This window comes from Podarcis erhardii (genome assembly GCF_964252035.2).
Source record: "Podarcis erhardii genome assembly, chromosome: 1".
Classification (NCBI taxonomy): Eukaryota; Metazoa; Chordata; class Lepidosauria; order Squamata; family Lacertidae; genus Podarcis; species Podarcis erhardii.
The window spans coordinates 51182701-51204399 of record NC_138497.1 but is presented as its reverse complement, the minus strand read 5'-3'; the positions used below and the strand labels follow the sequence as shown (position 1 = coordinate 51204399).

At 43.0% G+C, this 21699-nt stretch overlaps 1 protein-coding gene and 1 long non-coding RNA gene across 6 annotated transcripts in view; one reads left to right on the top strand and one right to left on the bottom strand.

Moving 5' to 3' along the window:
* CKAP5 (cytoskeleton associated protein 5) overlaps nucleotides 1-3698 on the bottom strand; it is a 45399-nt gene extending 41701 nt beyond the window's left edge. For all 4 annotated transcript variants that reach the window (XM_081855349.1, XM_081855350.1, XM_081855351.1 and 1 more), the window contains exons 1-3: nucleotides 3606-3698; nucleotides 2798-2991; nucleotides 1767-1973 (exon numbers count right to left, since the gene is read on the bottom strand). In XM_081855349.1, the coding sequence (XP_081711475.1) occupies nucleotides 1767-1973; nucleotides 2798-2991; nucleotides 3606-3662 (458 nt within the window). In that variant the 5' untranslated portion in view covers nucleotides 3663-3698. The remainder of the gene's footprint in view (nucleotides 1-1766; nucleotides 1974-2797; nucleotides 2992-3605) is intronic.
* Nucleotides 3599-21431, top strand: LOC309338991. 2 transcript variants are annotated; one of them, XR_014155129.1, is made up of 3 exons: nucleotides 3599-3697; nucleotides 20359-20859; nucleotides 21370-21431. It is a non-coding gene; the product is annotated as an uncharacterized lncRNA (long non-coding RNA). The 2 variants fall into 2 exon arrangements; XR_014155130.1 differs by lacking the exon at nucleotides 21370-21431 and having other exon boundaries at nucleotides 20359-21045.
* Nucleotides 21432-21699: the final 268 nt, after the last annotated feature.

Sequence of the window (21699 nt, the reverse complement as noted above, 5' to 3'; positions counted from 1 at the left end):
TAATAGAAGAACTATGTATACTAGCTCTTTCATCTGGCAGATCTGTACTGGCAACAGTTTCAATCACTGTTAATCTGAGATTACTCATGCTAAACTGCCAATATGTAAAACCTTCTCTTAACATTTAATTTGAAAAGTGAGTCTTTGAATACGATGCACAACACAAGACTAGATGCACTTGCAAGAATTTCTCACACAAATTCAATCCTAACTGTATTTAAGATTGCAAGCTTAAATGCACATAGTTGCTTAAACTGGATTCCCTGCATTCCCCTCTTATGGAATTTCATGTTTGCCTACTTTTGAGTCATACAAACATGGGCAATGGGTTGAATCAATGTTATGTGAGTAAAGTTCTGCTCATGCAATGATTAATTTAGCAGCAGCTACAATACTCCTGCTTATAACTATCAAGTATATACACAATAATTTAGATACCTGGATTATAATCAACTGCTTATTAACAATCTCAGTATCTGAATATATGAATGGTGCAAAACTGAACAGTACTGAAGATGGAAATTAGTTTTTTCCATGGATTCCTTCACTAAAAACACTTTGAAAATGGAGTACCGTATTTTTCATCCTATAGGGCGCACCGGCCCATAGGACGCACCTCGTTTTTTTGGGGGGGAATGAATAAAAAAAAATTATTACCCCCCCAGCCGTGGCTTCCGCCCCAAGCCTTGCGCACACCTGCCCGAAGCACGGGGCACCCTCCGGAGGGCTCCCCGTGCTTCGGGCCGCAGGCTGCCGCCCCAAGCCTCACGCACCCGGCGGGGCCTCCCGTCGGGCGCACAAGGCTTGCAGACACCCGCCCGAAGCACGGGGAGCCCTCCGGAGGGCTGCCCATGCTTCGGGCAGCAGGCTGCCGCCCCAAGCCTCACGCGCCCGGCAGGACCTCCTGCCGGGCACGCAAGGCTTGCGGACACTCGCCTGAAGCACGGGGCGCCCTCCAGAGGGCGCCCCGTGCTTCGGGCTGCAGGCTGCTGCCCGCAAGCCTTGTGAGCCCGCGGGAACTCCCGCAGGGCTTGCAAGCCTTGCGGATAGCTTCCTGAAGCCTGGAGAGCGAGAGGGGTCGGTGCGCACCGATGCCTCTCGCTCTCCAGGCTTCAGCGAAAGCCTGCATTCGCCCCATAGGATGCACACACATTTCCCCTTCATTTTTGGAGGGGGAAAAGTGCATCCTATGGGGCGAAAAATACGGTGTTTGTGATTAGACTTGCAATTATTTAATAGACAAAACATAACCAAAGAAGTCAGAGATGAATTAGAATAGTTATTTAGATGCATCCACAACATGATCGAGTGGGAGCTACCCATTTTTAAAGTCACAAACTACTTTTGAAACCACCATTTAAAAAAAAAAAAAAAAAGTGACCTGGCATGCTATATGAGCTAGTATTAAAGTTCAAAGCCATTATGGGCATGTGACACTCTCATGGCTTCTTTGATTCTGGACAAATATTTTTGCTTTGACTTTAACAATTATTTTATTAATCTGAAAGCAGCAATTTTTGAACAACTATGCTACCAGCAGGAATGTTTTTAAGGAAACCATCTGTTAAATTGGATCAATTTCTCTCCTTGGCAGTGCAGTAAGCTACAAGAGAGTTCATCAAGAGTCATACAATTCAGTGTATTGCTCTGTTCTAGTAGACTGTTATAATTGCTTCAGTGCAGATACCAATACCAAATTCTATTAATCACCACAAACACCCCTCTCCTCACATGGCTGGAATGACAGCTTCTTCAGATTAACTTACCTTAGTGCTTTCCTCAGTGTTTCTATACATGCAACTATGATCTTGGGATTCTTGTTGTCCAAGCCTTTCAGAAGCTCTTCTTGTACTATCTCCCCTTTCTCAATTTCAATAAACATAAGACATATGTCTGTGCCAAGCTCCTTGGCTCTAGCTTTAGGCTGATTAAACACTTTATTTACAACTCCAGACACCACTTCTCCTGTTGTTCTTTAAAAAAAGAAAAAGAAGGCAACACTTTTAGGTCACATAAACATTAACCATTCTGTTCCCTGGGGGAATTAAGTTTTGTTTGTTGTATGTACAGGAATGCACTCTACTCCAAATCACAGCACTAATCTCCATCCATGTTCTTCTGTCTAATGCTGGACTCTTACATATCTTGTTAAATGACCTAAGGCAGCCATTTAAACATTTAGTCTGATCACAGTCAATTTTCATGCAAAGTGTATCTGATGTCCTTTAACGACTCATTCCAACCCTAAGCAATAGGCGAATAGATTACCCTGAAATATAAGGTTCCCTTGTAATTCAAGAGTACATGTCAAATGTTGGTTTACAGACATGTATATGCATCACTTAATTTTTCTCTGCTTGACCAGCAGCTCTAAGGCTACCCATAAACCACTTGATGTAAGGCAGCAGCAATGTGATGCTCGCTTAAAAACTGCAACTGGATTTTGTACCCCTTTTAATTGCAAATCTTTGTCTATGATTGAAACTTTTTTTCCTGCTTTTCAAAGTTTACCGAAAAGTAACACTATTGTTAAAAGGTGTGTAAGATACAAATCTGAACACATGCATTTATTACAAAGGAATGAAATTTTGGGTCAATTAAGAAAGAGCAACAAAATCTTACAATAGGGAGATTACAAGGAGAATAAGTAAAAAATGAGGTTTTCATAGGAGCATTTCTAGAGTCTCAAGAAAAGTCAGAGTCACTTAATTAATGCTTCCTCTGGTGAATTATCTGCAACAAGGCAAGAGTTCCTTCCTAGAAAATGTGGAGTGAAGGCAAACACCAAGTAACTTACTTTCCTGCTACATGGGCATTTTCAACATAGGCAAGGGCTGCTTCCAATCCTTTCAGTTGAGCAACTGCATTAGAGTCAGTCACAAATTTCTTTACAAGTCCAAGATACTTGGACCATTCAGGGCTCTTCTCATCATCTATCTTCTCAAACAGCTTCAAGGCTTCTTCATAGCCATTTAACCTAGCCTTCCACAACTAGGACGAGAATAGAAAGATATCAGGAAGATTTCTGCTTAACTTGAACAAGATATTAACTCTCTAAAAGAATAGCCCCCCCCCCTTTATTAGAACAATAAAAGCAGCATGTGAGAACTAGCACCTAAATTTTTCCTACAGCTTCTCACATAAGGGACATATTTACTACCAGCCATTTCCATTTTGCTCTGTTAAATGTTTATCAGTGACCCCATAAGACAAAAATCAAACAAAGTAGCTATTTTTCTATAGCCTCTATAACTGATTTTGAGAGTATTCGTAAAACTGGTCTTCCATTATGGCTGGAAGCAAAGTCACATGCTATGCAAGTCAGTGAGCAAACTGGTCTCATTTGAGAAGACATGCAGAAGAACATCAAACATTTCAAATAATTATACAAAAAAGACCAAATAATTTCTTTTTTTTTTTCTCAAAAAGACCAAATAATTTCTAATAATAATAATAATAATAATAATAATAATTTATACTCCACCCAAAAGATTAGTGTATACACAAGTCATTTTGAAGTTATCCATTAACAAGTTTGGCAGCTAACATACACAAATACTCAATCTTGTCTTAACCTGTGTTACAGTTTAAGACAATCTTCTTACCTTGTGTTCACATTTCTGATCAATGGGTAATTTCATCCATTCACTATCATCCCCCATGGTGCTTTAGTTTCTTGTAAATCAGTAATTCCTAGGTAGGAGGGGGGAAAGTAAAATTAACAGTCACTGGTCATAGTTGCATTTGCAACATACACACAAACCTCAATTTTTACTGTCAATACACTATCAATGCCACCAGAAAAGGGCTATAGAAATTACAATGAAATGAGAAAATATATCATTAAGTAATTTGCTGTTCCTCTTTTGGCAGACACAAAAGCAACAGGAATCCTCCTTCAGAATTATATAGATGTAGCAATTAATGTTCTGTAGTAAGGAACATAGTTAATCGGACTCTCATTCAGTCTCCTAAAGGGCTTTTAATATATTCTGAAACACACCCAACTCTATAAGATCATTCCAAGACATATGCAAGTTCATGTGTATAGTAGTATTTTAACATAAATGCCTTTCTCAGAACTGATAGAGTCAACTTCATCAGGTCAGTAATGTATTTCTAAATGCCAAATTGAACTAATGATGCACAATACAGAGCAAGTTATTAAGCCACTAAATTAACTGCACTTTTAATCCCGACAACCAGCATTTTCCAGACTGCAGAAGCACCTCTACCTTCCTACAGCCTGTTCTATTTCCTGTCTGCACCACTAAAGTCTTGTTATTCACTTGCTGATATGCAATCCCACAACCCTCTGTCACCTAACTCAACATGGCTGCACCAACATGCCCTCATCCCATATTAACCCTAGAGTCAAGTGATTATTGCTGCACCATAACCAAATGGGCTACTATCAACTGGTGGAAATTTATCACAACAGTTCCTGGAAAGGGACGACAAGTCTGTGGTGCCCCAAAGAATAGATTTAAAAAGCTTTTTTATGCAAGACTGTGGAAGAGAAACAGAATTTTAAGCAACTTCAAGTGATCTTACTGGTGTATCCCCCCCCCCCCAACGCCTGTGTATAGGAAAAAATACACAAGGAAATACAAATTCAGCAACTACTTTCAAACCATATTGGAGCTGGAGGAGGCCCCAGGATGACTTCCAAAGACCATTCAGCAGTGGAAAAACCTCTCATCTTCCAAAGAGAACATGCTTAACAAAAACACCACACACCTATTACCAGTTTAATCTAACTTCTGTGGCCAGGTTGAAAGGAGAGGTTAAGCTAATAAAATAAGTCAACTATTTACACAGAATTACTTCACTGAAGCCACAGTAGGTTGAGATTGCCTTACCTAATATTAATTATGGACAGGAAGCCGAGCACCACCCAATAATTTCAATACCTGTTCCAACACCTCCTACACATTCTGTATAACGTCTGAACTAATGTATAAAATATTAACTAATGCCGAAAACATTTCAAGGTTCTCCAGAATAGTTACAAAGAGGTCATTTTTATTCATGAAAAAGAAAGAGTTGGAATGTATTTGAAGGCTATCTGGTCCAACTAGTATAAATAAGATTTTCTGATATTAGCAATAAGGTATAGACACACTGGTAAGATGACAAGTAAAGCCTAGAAGATTCAGGCATGCTGAAATCTACTCAAGGAGGCAAAAAGGTAACAGCATCACCAGCAAACTTGGAAAAACAGCATCTACTTTATTGATAGCATATACTGAATTAAAAGGAAAAAAATTCAACTTTGTATAATGTTACATTTTTTATATATATAGAATAGCATTTGAGTTACCTCAAATGGGAACAAGTATCCATTTCCAACTATGAGGCAAATTCCCCAAAGCACTTCAGGACTGTGTATGCAGCAGTTTAAGAATCACAGGCATCGCAATTACTGGTTTTGCTACGAAAGTGTATTCCCACTGTCAGTTATTACAGAAGGGATTACAAGATAGTCATTGATATTCAGCACCTAATATATACAACCTTCACAGATCACAGAATTATTTTATTTTCCCTTATCATATTTTTACTCCTCGTCCTTCTCTTGGTATAATTTTCTTATAAAACAAAATAAAAATTCAATAGTAGTATTTTATTGAAATAGTTAAAAACAATAACATTAATACTAGTAGATCATACGCACTGAAACTAAAAGGCTCTTCGTGTCAGTTGTTAAATGTTAAAGAATGCAGGTGCAATTCTCTTTCCAAACAGTCAAAAATAAAGGACAAGCCTCAGGCTCCTAATTTAATAAGTTATGTAGGACAATCCCTCACACTGGCAACTAAAACTATGGCAGAAAATGCTTACCAGGTCCCTAAAAACTGTACATATAAAGAACAAGTGCACTTATGAGATTTCAACAGTGAACCGGGCACTAAAATACCATACAAAACAGGATAGCGACTGTCTTTTTTCTTTCCTTTTTTGTAGTGCTTAAAGGTAATAAATATTATTTTTTTAAAAAAGGATAGCGACTGTCAACCTTAACAATAATTTTAAAAAATAAAAAAATTCCTTCCAGTAGCACCTTAAAGACCAACTAAGTTAGTTCTTGGTATGAGCTTTCGTGTGCATGAAGACGTGTGCATGCACACGAAAGCTCATACCAAGAACTAACTTAGTTGGTCTTTAAGGTGCTACTGGAAGGAATTTTTTTAGTTTGTTTTGACTATGGCAGACCAACACGGCTACCTATCTGTAACTGGAAATAATTTTAAAAGCATATAGCTTGTTTGCAATAAACTAGTCATTAATCCAAGTTTCAAAATGTGAGGTAGTTTCCTTACATGTCATGCAGAAAAGCTACTCGTCTCTTATACTTTACTATATTTAAATATAGTACATAAGATTTTAAGTGAAGCACTGCAGTAGCTGCAAAAAATATGATTTTTTTTTAAAAGCAACATTTTGTGGTCCGTAGCTATTTCAACAATACAAACAATGCTTTTAAAGTAGTTTTCCCCCCCACTACCAACTTGAGTATTTTCCTCGCCCGTTGGCTTTAGATGGAAGTAGTCAGCTCCCTGTATGAGAAGAAAGCTAATGTTAGTGTCCAAGTGTCAAAAAGGATATGGTTGGTTAAACTGGGATGCCCTCTAGTGTCGTTCTGGTTTCCAATTCCTTTCTGGGGCACCTTGAACAGGTTACCTGCTCTCACAACCACAGACTGTTTTCTGGCTCCCCTTGGAAAGACTCAAAATAGGTTAGGATGGCGCAAGACTCTTTTCCTTTGCACTCCCTGACCAAACTGCCTCTGGATGCTTCCCTGCATTTGCCATAGAAGCAGCTTATGTTGCAGCTGGGGTAGCGTCAAAACCATGCAGTCAGCTGTCCCACATCACTTCTGTCCTGGTAATGTTTATCTCAAGCTGAGAAGATCATGCTGCTGCATAAACAGGCAGCATTTGCTCAGCAGATCCCAGACACCAGTAGGGGCAAATCACAGTCGTGCACCCACCCACCCACCCAATGATCAACATAGCATGAAGCAGGCCTTTTATGAATCAGCTATTGCTACAACACAATGAGCATACATGACATCTTAGAGCTTCATAAGCGCCCCTACCCCCGCTTAAAATAGACAATGGCTCCATTAAAATGTCATGCATTCAGTCTTCAGTGGCTTGGAAGTAATGCCTTGTTAATAGTCATAGGCCCCTTGATTTTGAAAAAGAAAACTGAGGTGAGAGAGGGGAGCAAATGAACCCACAGCACATGAACCGAGATATGAACAGAGACAGTGAGGAAGACAGAAGAAAAGGAGGGAGAACCAAAGGTAGCTCAGGATAGATGTGTTTAATTGCAGTACACACTGTGATCGCTACTTTTGAACTGATACTTGGATCACTGCCACTGTTGTCATTACTCCGTAAGTTACTATTGTTTTGCTGCAACCAAGGAAAAGCTTTGCTCAAGATCTCACTTAGAAGCAAAACCTCAGATTAATTTTTAATAAAACTTTCCTTTCGAATTCTATTTGCAAAACTTCACCTTTAGCTACCCAACGCTTAAAAGATGAAGCAACTGAAGATCAAATCTGTTCATTCAGCTTGCCCTCCTTTTTTTTGCTTTTTATGGGGAACTCACATCTAATTTTGTAATTATTCTATGACATTAGCTAGTCAGAGGAATTGTAATTTGTTCTGGACCACCTAGCAAGTATGGTGAGCCAAGAGTTTATTATCCAGTGCATTCTACTGTTTAACATTGTGATGGACCTCCACCATCCCCCACAGCAAGACTCAGCACAAAGATTCACCTATCAAACAACACAACCAAGCCATCATAAAATGTTACTTTTCACAGAAGCTGCTTTGAGGACACAAATGATAAAAGCTTTCTAATACCAGAATTGTACAGAATTGATTATTTGTGTTTTAAATACACAATGTGACTTTGAAGTATCTAATTGCAATCCTACATACAGCTATTCCAGAGTACACCACACTGAAACACGTAAGATTTATTTCAAACATCTTCAGACTGAGCTAAAGATATCAGATTGAGCTAAATGATCCAGCACCTTTATGCCTTCTCAATTTCAACAGGATTAACAGACATGCTTAACTTTTCCCTACTTTCAGACAATGGGGACTTAAAAGTGCTTAAATTTGACTGCATCATTTGAAATATTTTACAGTATAGCAGTTGCTGTTTCAAATATAAAACAACAACAATAATAATTTTTTATTATTTATTATTTATAACCCGCCCATCTGGCTGGGTTTCCCCAGCTACTCTGGGCAGCTTCCAACAAAAGATTAAAATACAATAATTCATCAAATATTAAAAATTTCCCTAAACAGGGCTGCCTTCAGATGTCTTCTAAAAGAAAACAGCCAATCAAAAAAAACCTGGGGAGAACAAATGAATTGAGCACTCCAACAAAGTAATCATATGTTTTCAGAAGCCAGAAACACAGTGCTTGATTAGGGTTACTCTCAGAATTTAATAAATGGTAGGATTTTGATGATTTGGGTGTGTGAAGGGAGAAATACAATCTGCAGATCAATTCCTGGACTAGACTATGCTAAACAACCTGGCCAAAACAAAACAAATTCCTTCCAGTAGCACCTTAAAGACCAACTAAGTCAGTTCTTGGTATGAGCTTTCGTGTGCATGCACACTTCTTCAGATACACTGAAACAGAAGTTTCCAGACCCTTCTATATAGTGAGAAGGTGGGGAGGGGTATTACTCAGAAGGGTGGTGGGAATGGGTGATTGGCAGATAGCTGTGATGAGCCTGTTGACGACTCTTAACGACTGCAATAGGTCTTACAGGAAAAAGCAAGGGGTGAAAAGGTGAAAAATGGCTTTGTCATGTATAATGAGATAAGAATCCAAGGTCTTTGTTCAGACCAGGTTTTTCCATGGTTTTGAGTTTGGTGATAAGTTGTAATTCAGCAGCTTCTCTTTCCAGTCTATTTCTGAAATTCCTTTGTAGTAAAACAGCTACTTTGAGATCTTGTATAGAATGTCCTGGGAGATTGAAGTGTTCTCCTACTGGTTTCTCTGTCTTGTGATTCCTGATGTCCGATTTATGTCCGCTTATTCTTTGGCGTAAGGTCTGGCCTGTTTGTCCAATATAGAGAGCTGAAGGACACTGTTGGCATTTTATGGCATACACAATGTTGGACGATGAGCAATTAAATAGTCCCGAGATGGTATGTGTGATGTTGTTGGGGCCAGTAATGGTGTTGTCCGGGTGTATGTGGCAGCAAAGTTGGCATCTGGGTTTATTGCAGGCTCTGGTGCCAGTGTCCGTGTTAGGTCTGGTTGTAGTATTATTGTGGGTTAGGAGTTGTTTAAGACTGGGTGGCTGTCTGTAGGCAATGAAAGGTCTTCCTCCCAGAGCTTGAGAAAGAGAACTGTCATTGTCCAGGAGAGGTTGTAGATCTCTGATGATGCGTTGTACTGTTTTAACTTGGGAGCTGTATGTGATGACTAGAGGTGTTCTGTTATTTTCTTTTTTGGGTCTGTCTTGCAGCAAGTTCTCTCTGGGTATCAGTCTGGCTCTGTTGATCTGTTGTCTAACTTCATCTGTTGGGTATTTTAGTTCTAAAAAGGTTTGCTGTAGATCTCTTAGGTGAGAGTCTCTGTCTGTAGAATTGGAACAGATGCGGCTGTAACGTAGTGCCTGGCTATATACAATGGACTGTTTGGTATGTTTGGGATGGTAGCTAGAGGCATGTAGATATGTTTGTCGGTCAGTTGGTTTACGGTATAAGGTGGTGTCTATGTGCCCATCCTGTATTTTTATAGTAGTGTCCAAAAAATGTATTTCTTGCATAGATTGATGCATTGTTAGGTTGATTGTGGGGTGAAAATCATTGAATTTCTGGTGGAAGGTGTTCAGGGTCTGTTGACCATGTGTCCAGATGATAAAAATATCGTCAATGTATCGCAGGTACAAGAAAGGTTTGAGTGGGTAGGAGTTTAGGAAACGTTGTTCTAAATCTGCCATGAAGATGTTGGCATACTGTGGGGCCATGCGGGTGCCCATTGCTGTGCCGCTGATCTGAAGGAACAGGTCATCACCGAATTTGAAGTTGTTGTGGGTAAGGACAAATTGGCAGAGTTTGGTGGCAAAGTCCGCTGTGGTTTTATCTGAAATGGTGTTCCTTATAGCTTGTAAACCATCGTTGTGTGGGATGTTGGTATACAGAGATTCCACATCCATAGTAGCTAGTATAGTATTGTTGGGAAGATTATTTAAAGATTGTATTTTCCTCAGAAAATCTGTGGTGTCACGTACATAGCTGGGAGCACTGATGGCATATGGTTTCAGAACAGAGTCCATATAACCGGAGACACCCACTGTAATAGTGCCAATACCTGAAATGATGGGGCGTCCTGGATTGCCTGGTTTGTGTATTTTAGGTAGAAGATAGAAAGTTCCTGGTCGCGGTTCTGTTGGTGTGTTAGTGAGGATCTGTTCTTGGATGTGTGGGGGTAGCTCCTTAACAATCTTGTTCAGTTCTTTTTTGTATTCTTGTGTGGGGTCTGAGTCCAATTTTATGTAAAAGGCGGTATTGGAAAGTTGTCTGTGAGCCTCCTGAATGTAGTCAGTTTTGTTCATGATGACGACAGCTCCACCTTTGTCCGCTTCTTTAATTATAATGTCTGGGTTGTTTCTGAGATTATCTATGGCTCTCCTTTCAGCATGGTTTAGATTTTGTTGTAAGCGATGGTGTTTTCTGGTCACATCTGTTTGGATTCTGTGGCGGAAGCAGTCAATGTACAAGTCCAGTGTGGTATTGCGTCCATCAGGAGGGGTCCATGTGGAGTCCCTTTTAGTGTAACATTTTTTCGGTGGTAGTTGGTGGTCAGTGTTCTGTTGGGAGTGTGGTTGTTGTTCTCCAGTGGGTTGAGAGGTGTTGTGTTGTGAAGTTGTTGCTTGTTCTGCTTTGTCTTGTTGTTGTGTGTGTTGAAAATACTCCTTCAGGCGTAAACGGCGGAAAAATGCTTCCAAGTCCCCGCAGAACTGGATCATGTGTGGGGATTTGGCAGGGCAGAATGACAGTCCACGTGAAAGGACTGATTCCTCAGCTGGGCTGAGTGCTTGCTGTGAGAGATTGACAATATTGTTGATCTTGTTTTGATTTGTAGCCTGTAGGTTGGAAAGGTTAGAGAGTTTCTTGTTTTTCTGTTTTTTCAGTAGCTCCAGTTGAGAGTGGTAAATGTTTTGTTTTTCCTTTTGGAACTCTTGCCAAGCTTGGTGGTTCCTGATAGAGTTGTCCAATACAAGGAGTTCCTCCTTTATTAGCTTCTGTTTAGAGTAGAGAACGCTGATCAGATGTTTGAGCAGCTTCTTAGAGAAAGTGTTGCATAGTTTTCTTGCATATTCAGTGGGATACGTGGATTGTAGAGGGTTCTTAATTCTAAGACCCTTGGGTATAATGTCCAGGTTCTTGCATTTAGTAAGAAAGAAGATATCAGTCTGTACCTGTGCAAGTTTCTTGGTGAGGTTGATGGACTTCCATTTCATGCGGCTCAATGTGGTGCCTTCCATAGTTCCAGTTACAGATAGGTAGCCGTGTTGGTCTGCCATAGTCAAAACAAAACAAATTCCTTCCAGTAGCACCTTAAAGACCAACTAAGTCAGTTCTTGGTATGAGCTTTCGTGTGCATGCACACTTCTTCAGATACACTGAAACAGAAGTTTCCAGACCCTTCTATATAGTGAGAAGCTGGGGAGGGGTATTACTCAGAAGGGTGGTGGGAATGGGTGATTGGCAGATAGCTGTGATGAGCCTGTTGACGACTCTTAACGACTGCTATCTGCCAATCACCCATTCCCACCACCCTTCTGAGTAATACCCCTCCCCACCTTCTCACTATATAGAAGGGTCTGGAAACTTCTGTTTCAGTGTATCTGAAGAAGTGTGCATGCACACGAAAGCTCATACCAAGAACTGACTTAGTTGGTCTTTAAGGTGCTACTGGAAGGAATTTGTTTTGTTTTGACTATGGCAGACCAACACGGCTACCTATCTGTAACCTGGCCAAGCTAGGGCCTTTAAGAAACAATAGAGAGTCATTGAGGAATTGTCCTTTCCCCCCACCCCAGGTGAACAGGGGATTTGGAAAGTTGCCAGCAAAACAATGTTTGAGGTGACAGGAAAAGGGAGTCTGGTAGTAAGGGGTTCTGGGAAGGAGGATGAAGAAGGGTTGGGAGCCTTTTTTGGACAGGCTGCTTGAGAAAATTACTGGGAGAGATGACTTGGACTCCAGAGCTGCAATGCTGTGGGGTACAAGCTCCTCTTGAAATGACCATGCTGTAAGATCTGGACTCCCTCAATGCAGATTGAAGGTGTAAATGAATGAATAACCCATATTTCTTAAAGCTACAACAGTCTCTGCTGTGTCTCAATCCCCTTGGGCTTTTGCCACCTCCCAGCAGAGAGAGTGGGAGGCACCCAGCTTTGTAACAGTCTTAATAAAATTGAACCATGGGATAGTGAGACTTACTTCTGGGTAAACATTATAGAATTCTGCTATAACTCTAAGAACTGCTTGTTAAATGTAAAGGTGAAGGGAACCCTGACCATTAGGTCCAGTCGTGGCAAACTCTGGGGTTGCGGCGCTCATCTCGCTTTATTGGCCAAGGGATTCGGCGTACAGCTTCCTGGTCATGTGGCCAGCATGACTAAGCCGCTTCTGGAGAACCAGAGCAGCGCACAGAAACGCCGTTTACCTTCCCGCCGGAGTGGTACCTATTTATCTACTTGCACTTTGACGTGCTTTCGAACTGCTAGGTTGGCAGGAGCAGGGACCGAGCAACGGGAGCTCACCCTGTTGCGGGGATTCGAACCGCCGACCTTCTGATAGGCAAGTCCTAGGCTCTGTGGTTTAACCCACAGCGCCACAAGCCTTTTAAGATATTGTTTGGTACCATTTTCAAAAACTTGTACTGTAATCCCCAAAAAATAATTCCTCAAATTTTGTACCAAATTGGGATACAATACATCCCTGGAAGTCTTTTTTATGAAGAGGAGCGCAAGAAAAGAACACTCCCACCACTTGCAGAAGCAAGGCAAGTTGTTTACACAACAAGAGAGCAAACAGAGAATCCTTATGCTGAGACAGGACCACTTGCCTCTATTCACTGCCACTCTGCTTACTGAGTTTTCCCACAACTTATTTTAAATCACATTTCCTTTCAAATAAGAGTTGTTCTACCTGACTGCATCTGCATTCAGGAGCTGTTATGTACATGGAAATATTCTAGGTAGGCTCTATGACTAAGTCCTGGAAACAGGGTGGGGAGCCCATGGTCCTTCAGATGGTGTTGAACAATGCTACCTATCATCCACAACCATTTACAATGCTAGCTGGAAGTCCCATTTGTTCCCCAACCCTGTTCTAGTGAAACTAATATAGGTTCTCCACTAGTACCTCTTATTTTCTAAAATCTAATTAATGTTGTAGAGCCCTGCATCTTGCCCTAGTATTTACATGCATGTGTCAATGTCACTGACATGGAGGCAAGATAACACTTTTTTTATTCATGAAATCATTTTTTTTTAATTAAAAAAATGCTGTGCAAAGCACCACAGATACAAAAAGCTTAAAATAAGTTTGCCTAGGCTGTGGTCTTCCAGATGTTGGATTCCAGTTAACATGACCAGTCAGGGGTGATTAAGATATTTATACCCCACTTTTTACTACTATGTATCTCACAGCTGTTTACAGGAAAGAGCAAAACACACAACAGACTGAATTTAATGCTTAAGTTACAACATCAGAACGTAGAAAACATTAGAACAAGTTCATAACTCAAGGACTTCCTGAAAAACCTTTTAAACCAGGGATCTCAAACAGGGATAGTGCCTGCTTGATTCCTAGCGGGAGTTGTAGTCCAACATCTGGAGAGTCAAAAATTAAGCATCCCTGGTTTAAATTTCAAAGAATGAAAATTCCTACGAAGCATAAAAAGCAAGCACCCTGAAATAGGGCCAGCGTTGTTGTTGTGAACATTCACAGAGTAGACCTTCATAACATAACACCTCCGTTCAAATGCTCAAGCACTCGATGTTGGGGATTCCTGACACAGGCCTTCTTCATTCAAAACAATCTCGTGCCCATGCCACCCCACCTCACCCCAGCGTCTTCCAAGCACATACGGGGGGATCTCAAAAGATGATCCGAATCCCTTCCCTGTCAAGGATCCCCTTTCTGCCCCAGATCACATTGCCGGTCTAGACCTACAACGCACGTCCCCTTCCCCTGCGACAGGAATTGCCGAAGGCTCCCCAGTCACCGTTTCCCGCTCTATGCCCAGCAGGGCCACATTTCCCCAGTTACTGCAGCTCGGAGCCAGTCGACATCTACAAACCACCAGCACAACAAATCGGCCGACGCCGCTCGCCAGCCGGACCGACCGACCGACCGAGAGACGCTGCTCGGTACAACTTGGCCACCCAATGCAGCGGGGCAGCAGGCCGCTCCCCCGGCATTGTTTATGACAGTCGCCCGCCCCAGCTGGCCTTCACCCTGGGGATTTAGGCCTCGCCACCAGTGCCGCCGCCCTACCTTGCAGCGGGCGCCGGACAACGTCGCCTTCCCCCAGGCCGGACTAGGCCGGACTCTCGCTTGCCCAGCAACCGCGGCCCGGCTTAGCAGCAGGAGCGGGCGGAGAGCTGCATCTCCGACCGGCAGAGAAGGAGGCGCCTCCCCCAAGGGCGGGGCGCGTCGCAGCCGGCGACACCAACCTCCGCCTCCCGCCGCACCTGAGCGAAGGGCCTTCCCCGGGCCATGTGACAAACAAAGGCAGGGATCCCCGCCCTGGACGGACCATGCGCTCACTCCGCCCCTTCGCTCTCCCCCACCCCCGAGCAGAGAGGCAGAGCGCTTCTACGGAGGCTTCCGCGCCGCGGAGGGTCCCCACCCTAACCAGTTCGCAAGCCTTTTTGATTCTCTTTCTGTCGCAAACGGGTTCTCACGCTGAACAAGAGGCCTGGCCAGGAAGGCCATTCGTCCACTTATGGCCAGACTAGCTAGAGCTAGGTGGGTCGTGCTCCTGAAGAGGCTTCCGCGTATCTTAAGTCTTGCTGATCCCGCGGGGCTAGGAGCCCGACGGTATGTACAGGGTTGTGCTTATGTGTGATCTCTGTACTAGGGACCGTAAATTGAACCTGTTAAAAATAGTGGTCCGAAACAGAATCCGCAAGCATACGTTTAATTGCGAAAAGAACTACTCTGCCTCCAACTGCTTTCGAATAAACATTTTTTGTAACATTGAACTGGTAAGCCAAAATAAGTGGCCTTTGAAAAACGTCCAGAGACCCATCTCCCTAAGAAGAACCAACTACAACGTCTTGCCTTATAGAACCTGTTCAAAGTGCAACAACTTTTCTCAAATTTACAATTCTGTTCAGGAGACACCTTTAACTGCTCAGCGTTCTGTAGCACTACTCAATGCTTTGTTAGAATCACGTGTTTTATATAAGCATCAAAGCTTGGTTTTCCTGCCTTCTTACAATCACCTAACCTCAAAGGAACATAATGAAAGGTGCACACAAACACATCAGTATGCTGAAATGCTTTCCACCTACAATAATAAAATGAAGCTCATAATCCTAATACCAGTCAAGGATAAATACTGCAACAACCACTTAATTTGCACGTGCCATTTCACAGCTTTAATAGACAGTACTACAGAAATCAGCAACTAGGTCATTGTCAGAGAAATTAGGTAAGCTCTACCCTTTATGGCTGCAAATGTCTGCAATACCCTACAGCAAGGGGAAAGCACCTCAAACAAGATTTATTTATTTTTTAAATACAAGTCGAGAAAAATAGAAACATCCTTAGCATGTTTCCATGCTTCTGAAATGCATTCAAGTTCTGTGTAAGCATAATTCCCCTTTTAACAAGAACTTACCAGGTGGAAACAAAGTTAATAAACAACATCCACAAAGTCGAAGGAAACAGCATTTACCACTGCAAAAACAATTAGTTTTCATTCATTCTGCTGGAATTCTCTGTGTATGACTGTCAAACCTGAGAGACCAGGGTTCAAATCCCCACTAAACCATGAAGCTCACTGGGCAACATTGGGCCTGTGTCATATACCTCACAGGGTTGTTGAGAAGATAAAAAGAGGGTGAATCATGCACACTGCCTTGAGTTCCTAAGTGGAAATGCTTGTAGTAAATAAATACATACATAAAGCTAGTAATAGTTTTTTTGGGGGAGTGTCTATTAGTGATTGTCATTAACACTGCATAATCTTCGCCGCATTAAGCAGTTGGTCCCTTACCTCTCCCGCCCCGATCTGGCCACAGTGATCCACGCAACAGTCACCTCCAGGCTTGACTACTGTAATTTGCTCTATGCGGGGCTGCCCTTGAAACTGTCCCAGAAACTCCAGCGGGTGCAGAATGCTGCAGTGAGGCTCCTCATGGGGTCCCTGCCATGGGAGCATATTCACCCAGTGCTTTACCAGCTGCACTTACTCCCGATGGAGTATAGGGTCAGGTTCAAGGTGCTGGGTTTGACCTTTAAAGCCTTTTGTGGCTTAGGGCCCTCGTATTTATGGGACCTCTCCTGGTATGCCCCGCAGAGGACCTTAAGGTCCATGAATAACCATAGCGTAGAGGTCCCAGGCCCTAAGGAAGTCAGACTATCCTCCATCAGGGCCAGGGCCTTTTCAGTGATGGCTCCAACCTGTTGGACTGCTCTGTCCCATGACACTAGGGCCTTACAGGATTTAATCTCCTTCTGCCAGGCCTGTAAACAGAGCTATTCCACCTGGCCTTTAATTTGAACTCAGCCTGATCTTTTATTTCCCTTCTCTTCCCCCCTCCCCCCTTTTTATGAAGATTACCCTTTCTGGGACCCCACAGCTAATTCTCCCCTGGCCTCCTCGCTGGCCCAAGTACACTAGTACCTCGGATTAAGAATTTAATTCGTTCCGGAGGTCCGTTCTTAACCTGAAACTGTTCTTAACCTGAGGTACCAATTTAGCTAATGGGGCCTCCCACTGCGGAGTCTGTAACCTGAAGCGTCTGTAACCCGAGGTACCACTGTAGGTCTAATTTAGCCAGCTGGCCCAGGTGACTATCCAATCTTTATTGGATGGATTTCCCTCAAATTGATTTTTGAACTTTGGATTATATTGTTATTCATGCTTTTATATTGTATTTTATGCTGCTTTTATGTTGTATTGCAATTAAGTGTTTTAAATTTGTTGCTTATCACTCTGAGCCCGGGTTTCTGAACCGGGAAGAGCAGGGTATAAATAAAAACTTATTATTTATTATTATTATTATTAAATCATTACACTATGAGCAAGAAATTTCACATACACCAACACAATATTCTTAAACAGAAATAATTCCTTTGACATTTGTGCATGGTACAATACAAAACAATAATGATTAAAATGATGAAGCCCAACCCTGCAAAACCATAAACAAAATAGAGCATGACATAATTATAGTCTGCAGAATAATATTCCAGTACATATTCACATTTTTGCTTCATCCAGAAAAAAAATGTTTTCACTATATTTGCAACCAAATTCAGATGAAACATTTTCAGACAGTAATTGGTAACCTACTTGTAAGCACTAGAAGTGTAACACAGTATCTGTATTCAGAGATTAAAAGGAAATGCCTCAGGTCCAGACCCACAAAGCTATTAAAGATTCTCAGTTCATTATCCTAAATGATGAAAGAGGTACCCACCAGTAGATTGCAGGAGACTTGAAGAAATGTTATTACTAGACAATAAAGAAGCTGCTGTTAGAAACAATGGAGTCTCTAAGTGTGCAGTAGCAATAGTGGGTAAAAATGTCAAAGTAAGACATTTTGAAGTTGTAACATGTTCTAGAGAGTGTTAAAAGAACAAGCATGTTCTGAAATAGAAGATCCATTATGTTCTATGGACTTTCCAAGTTCTGGAATAAAGTGCACTTAGCAACCATGATGAAAGCTACTTTCAGAACAGGGCAGGTGCCTAGGGAAAGGGTCAGCGCAGATATAACATTTTAATAGCTTATCCTTTTTATAAGTAGTTACCAATATTGCAGAGCCAAATTATCTCCAATATAAAAATGTCAGTATAAAATATGTAAGTGCACAGATGCCTAGGATTAATCCAATCCTCCTTGGGACATAGATGCTGGCATTTAAACATACCTCTCCTTCTGCAAAAGGAATATTGCCTTCCCCGGTCAAGAGAGAAGTCAAATGAAGATATACTGTATAAACAAGTAATACTTCCAGGTATCTTAAACTGAAGGACCTCAAGGTCTTAATTATTAAAATTTTTATTAGGGGAGGGGATCAGGGTCAGCTTTCCAGAGGCATCAGGAAGGGGGGTATTGGACTATAGTACATGGATCTTTGCATATGATCCAGCAAGACTTTTTGAATGGGGTACCTCTTGGGTCTGTGATTATATGTAAGTATTATTGCCCACAATAAGCATTAATGTGCATCTCACTTTGTAGAAGGCACTAACAATGCCCATCAAACCACTCATACCTATAGGTATATAAACATTCTAAGCATAGCAACCCTAGCAAATGGCTTGGATGTAAGGCCCACTGGAGGAAAAATCCTTCACAGAATAGTTCCTAAGTGTCTCTACTACACTAGAACCAGCTCCAGGTTTGATAGGCCCAGGCCAACTTGCTGTCTAGGGGACCCCTGTCCTCACCATAAGGCTCACTGTCTTCTTCACCCTCTTGCGTTGGAGGGTAGGGAATGGAGGTTGTTCCTTGTTTGCCACTTCTATCACCAATAGCTCACCTGAACAAACTGACAGCAACAACATTCAACGACTGCCAAGAAAGGAAAAGCTGTTGGCACCGCGGACTATCAATGCTGCTCATTAGTGCACCAGAGCAAGTGAAGACCAATGGTTTCTGGGAACGGCAACTGCTGATGTGAGCTCCTCTGCCCACTTCTCCCTAAAAGCAGCTACTGTACTGACAATCATCACTGGTTCACAGTGGTGACAGCTGCCCTAGCATTAATCACTGCTCCCTATGTCATGGGTGAGCAAAGAGCCATCAGGGGTTCCTCTACTTCTCTGGGAAGCCCCTACCCAGGGCTAGATTCTTCTGGCAACTGCCACGGTCTCAGGAGAGCCCACTACCAACCACAACCTGTCTGTAGAAGTATCCATCACAGCAGCATGATTGGGTCCTCCTGAAGGTATTAAAGTTCTACTCCTCTTCCCCTCTAGATTAGGTGCATGTAACGTTGTGAACACCAATGCTTGTTACAGCCTCTCTTCATCCCTCAGTGAAGCAGATAGGAACTTCTAGTGTCTGTCAACTCACACATGCAGCAAGCAAGCAGCACCGTGGAAAGGGAGAGGACAGACAAGCAGGTCCTGTTTCTTTCTAGTCACCAGTGTCACTCACCCTACCGGGCAAGTGAGCTAGCAGCAATAGCATCACAGAGTGGTATGGTGTCTACAGTTGCTCACTCAACTGCCTTCTCTCCTTCACTAGAAGAGCAGTGGTGGAGCATCTGCTTTGCCTGCAGAAAGTCCCAGGTAGAGACACCTGCCTGAACCCCTATAAAGTTGCTCCCAATCAGGGCGAACAAGATTAAGCTAGATGAACCAGTGATCTGACTCAATACAAGAGCCTTTTGTATATTCATAGTAGCGACTGGTACTACCTGCTTGCTCAAATGGGCAACTGGCAGTAAGCAAAATTCTACCCCCTGCCCCGTGCTTAACATTTGACCAGGGATGGGAGGGGAGAGGCAAGTGAGTGAGTTTGCCTAGGGAAGCATGGGGCTTCCACCGGACAGCAAGTTGCTGAGCCTCCCCCCCCCCAAACCTGCAGCCCTCAGCAGCGCATGCCCACACGCAGTTAGAGATGACTCGAGCGGGAAGCCCTATTCCGCTGTGCACCTCAGAGAGAGTGCAGAGAGCGCGGGCTCCTTTTACAGGCGATACCGAGATCGGTGGAGGGCCTTCCGTAGCCGCTGCTATTATTACTTAATAAATTCGTATGCCACCCTTCATCGGTAGATCTCGGCGAGGTTCACAACATAAAAAACACAAGATAAAAAACACACACAAAATGCTTAACAAAAACCAAGAGCAAACGCAAACCACTAACCCTCCCTCCCCTCAAGAGCAGCGGGGTGGGGATGGCGCTGTGTTGTGGAGCCCATCCTGAGGAACAGCAACTCAAGGACCAGAATGGCAGTAAGGACGAGGCGGAGCCCGGCCGCCTCAGAGCAACGGCCTTTCTCGGAGCTCCGCGCCCCGGCCGTCCTCGCCCAAGCCCCGCTTTCCATGCCCCTGCTGAGGCCCCCCTCTCATGCAGGCGGCGGGTACTCACCTAGGCCGCGACCGGCCAAGCGGTAAGGCAAACCTCGGGCCGCTCCTCAAGTGGGTTTGAAATCACCGACGCAGGCCACACCTCCCAATATCCTCGTTCTCCATTGGCCGCCGCTATGCCCGCCCTTGCCCCCAATCTGACGCTCCATTGGGCGGTTTGAATCCGGCCCTGCGCCTGGGTCCCTCCAGAGGGGGCTGCCCTCAGCTGCAAGTCGCCTCGCGGGCGCTGCCCCTCAGCCGTTTGTTTCCCCAGCGACGCCGGCTCGGCTTGGAGCAGGTGCCGCCGCCGCCGCCAGCCGAGAGGGAGACGTCCAGAGTTTCGCGGAAGTTCTCGTGCTCAACCGCTTTCTGCTTGGAGAGTCCGGAGACGAAGTGGCAGAGGAGGAAGCCAAGACGCTCTTGCGCTCTGTTTAGTTTCTAAAATGGGAGCTGGATAAAAGCCTCGCAGCTACCTTAGAATGTCCTTTTCATCCCTGCTAGGCTTTTCATAGCTGCGTGACAGGCAGGTGTTCGGATGGTGCGTTTTCTGGCATGGAGATGGTGCAATCCCCCACTGCCGGATTTACTACATAAACTAAACAAGCTATAGCTTAGGGCCCCGCTCTCTCCAAAAAAATGTAAAGGGGGAAAAACCTGGATGTACATTTCCAAAATATAAGATAAAAAACAAAATAAAACCTACTGTACATACAGCAACAGTGTTTTGTGTTGTGTAGGCTCCTATGATGTAAATAATGGGCCCCCAATCATTTTAAGTTAGAGCTTAAAAATTATTTCACTATTAATATGCTGCTTAATTGTATTTCACTATTAATATACTTCTTAATTGTATTTCAGTTCAACAATTACTTTGATAAATCTATTGGGTCCATAAATTACCATACAGCATATATTCAAGACAAAAAAAGCGACAATTTGTTGTTGACAAAGGACAACTGGACATATAAAGGGCCCCATTACCTTCAGTAGCTATGGGCCTCATCAAACCTAAATCCAGCACTGTGTGTGACAGGCAGATGTTCGGATGGTGTATTTTCTGGCATGGAGATGGTGCAACGGAGAAAGCTCCTTGTCCCCCTTGTGTTTCTGCCTGTTATGCATTTGCTATAAGGCACAGGAGTTTTGGGAGGAAGCTGGGTGGTGCTTGGTTATTGTCTTAGTAATGAGGGCAAAGGCCTTCTTGATTATTATTTAAATAGTTAAAGCTTACTCTCACAACATTTCACAGATAAAAATAGGGGCACTTTGTGTGCCAAGCTCCAGATAGGAGAGGAGTCTGTCTGCGCAGAGGGCATAACCAAGTAGACAGTGCCAGATAGGTAGCCGTGTTGGTCTGCCATGGTCAA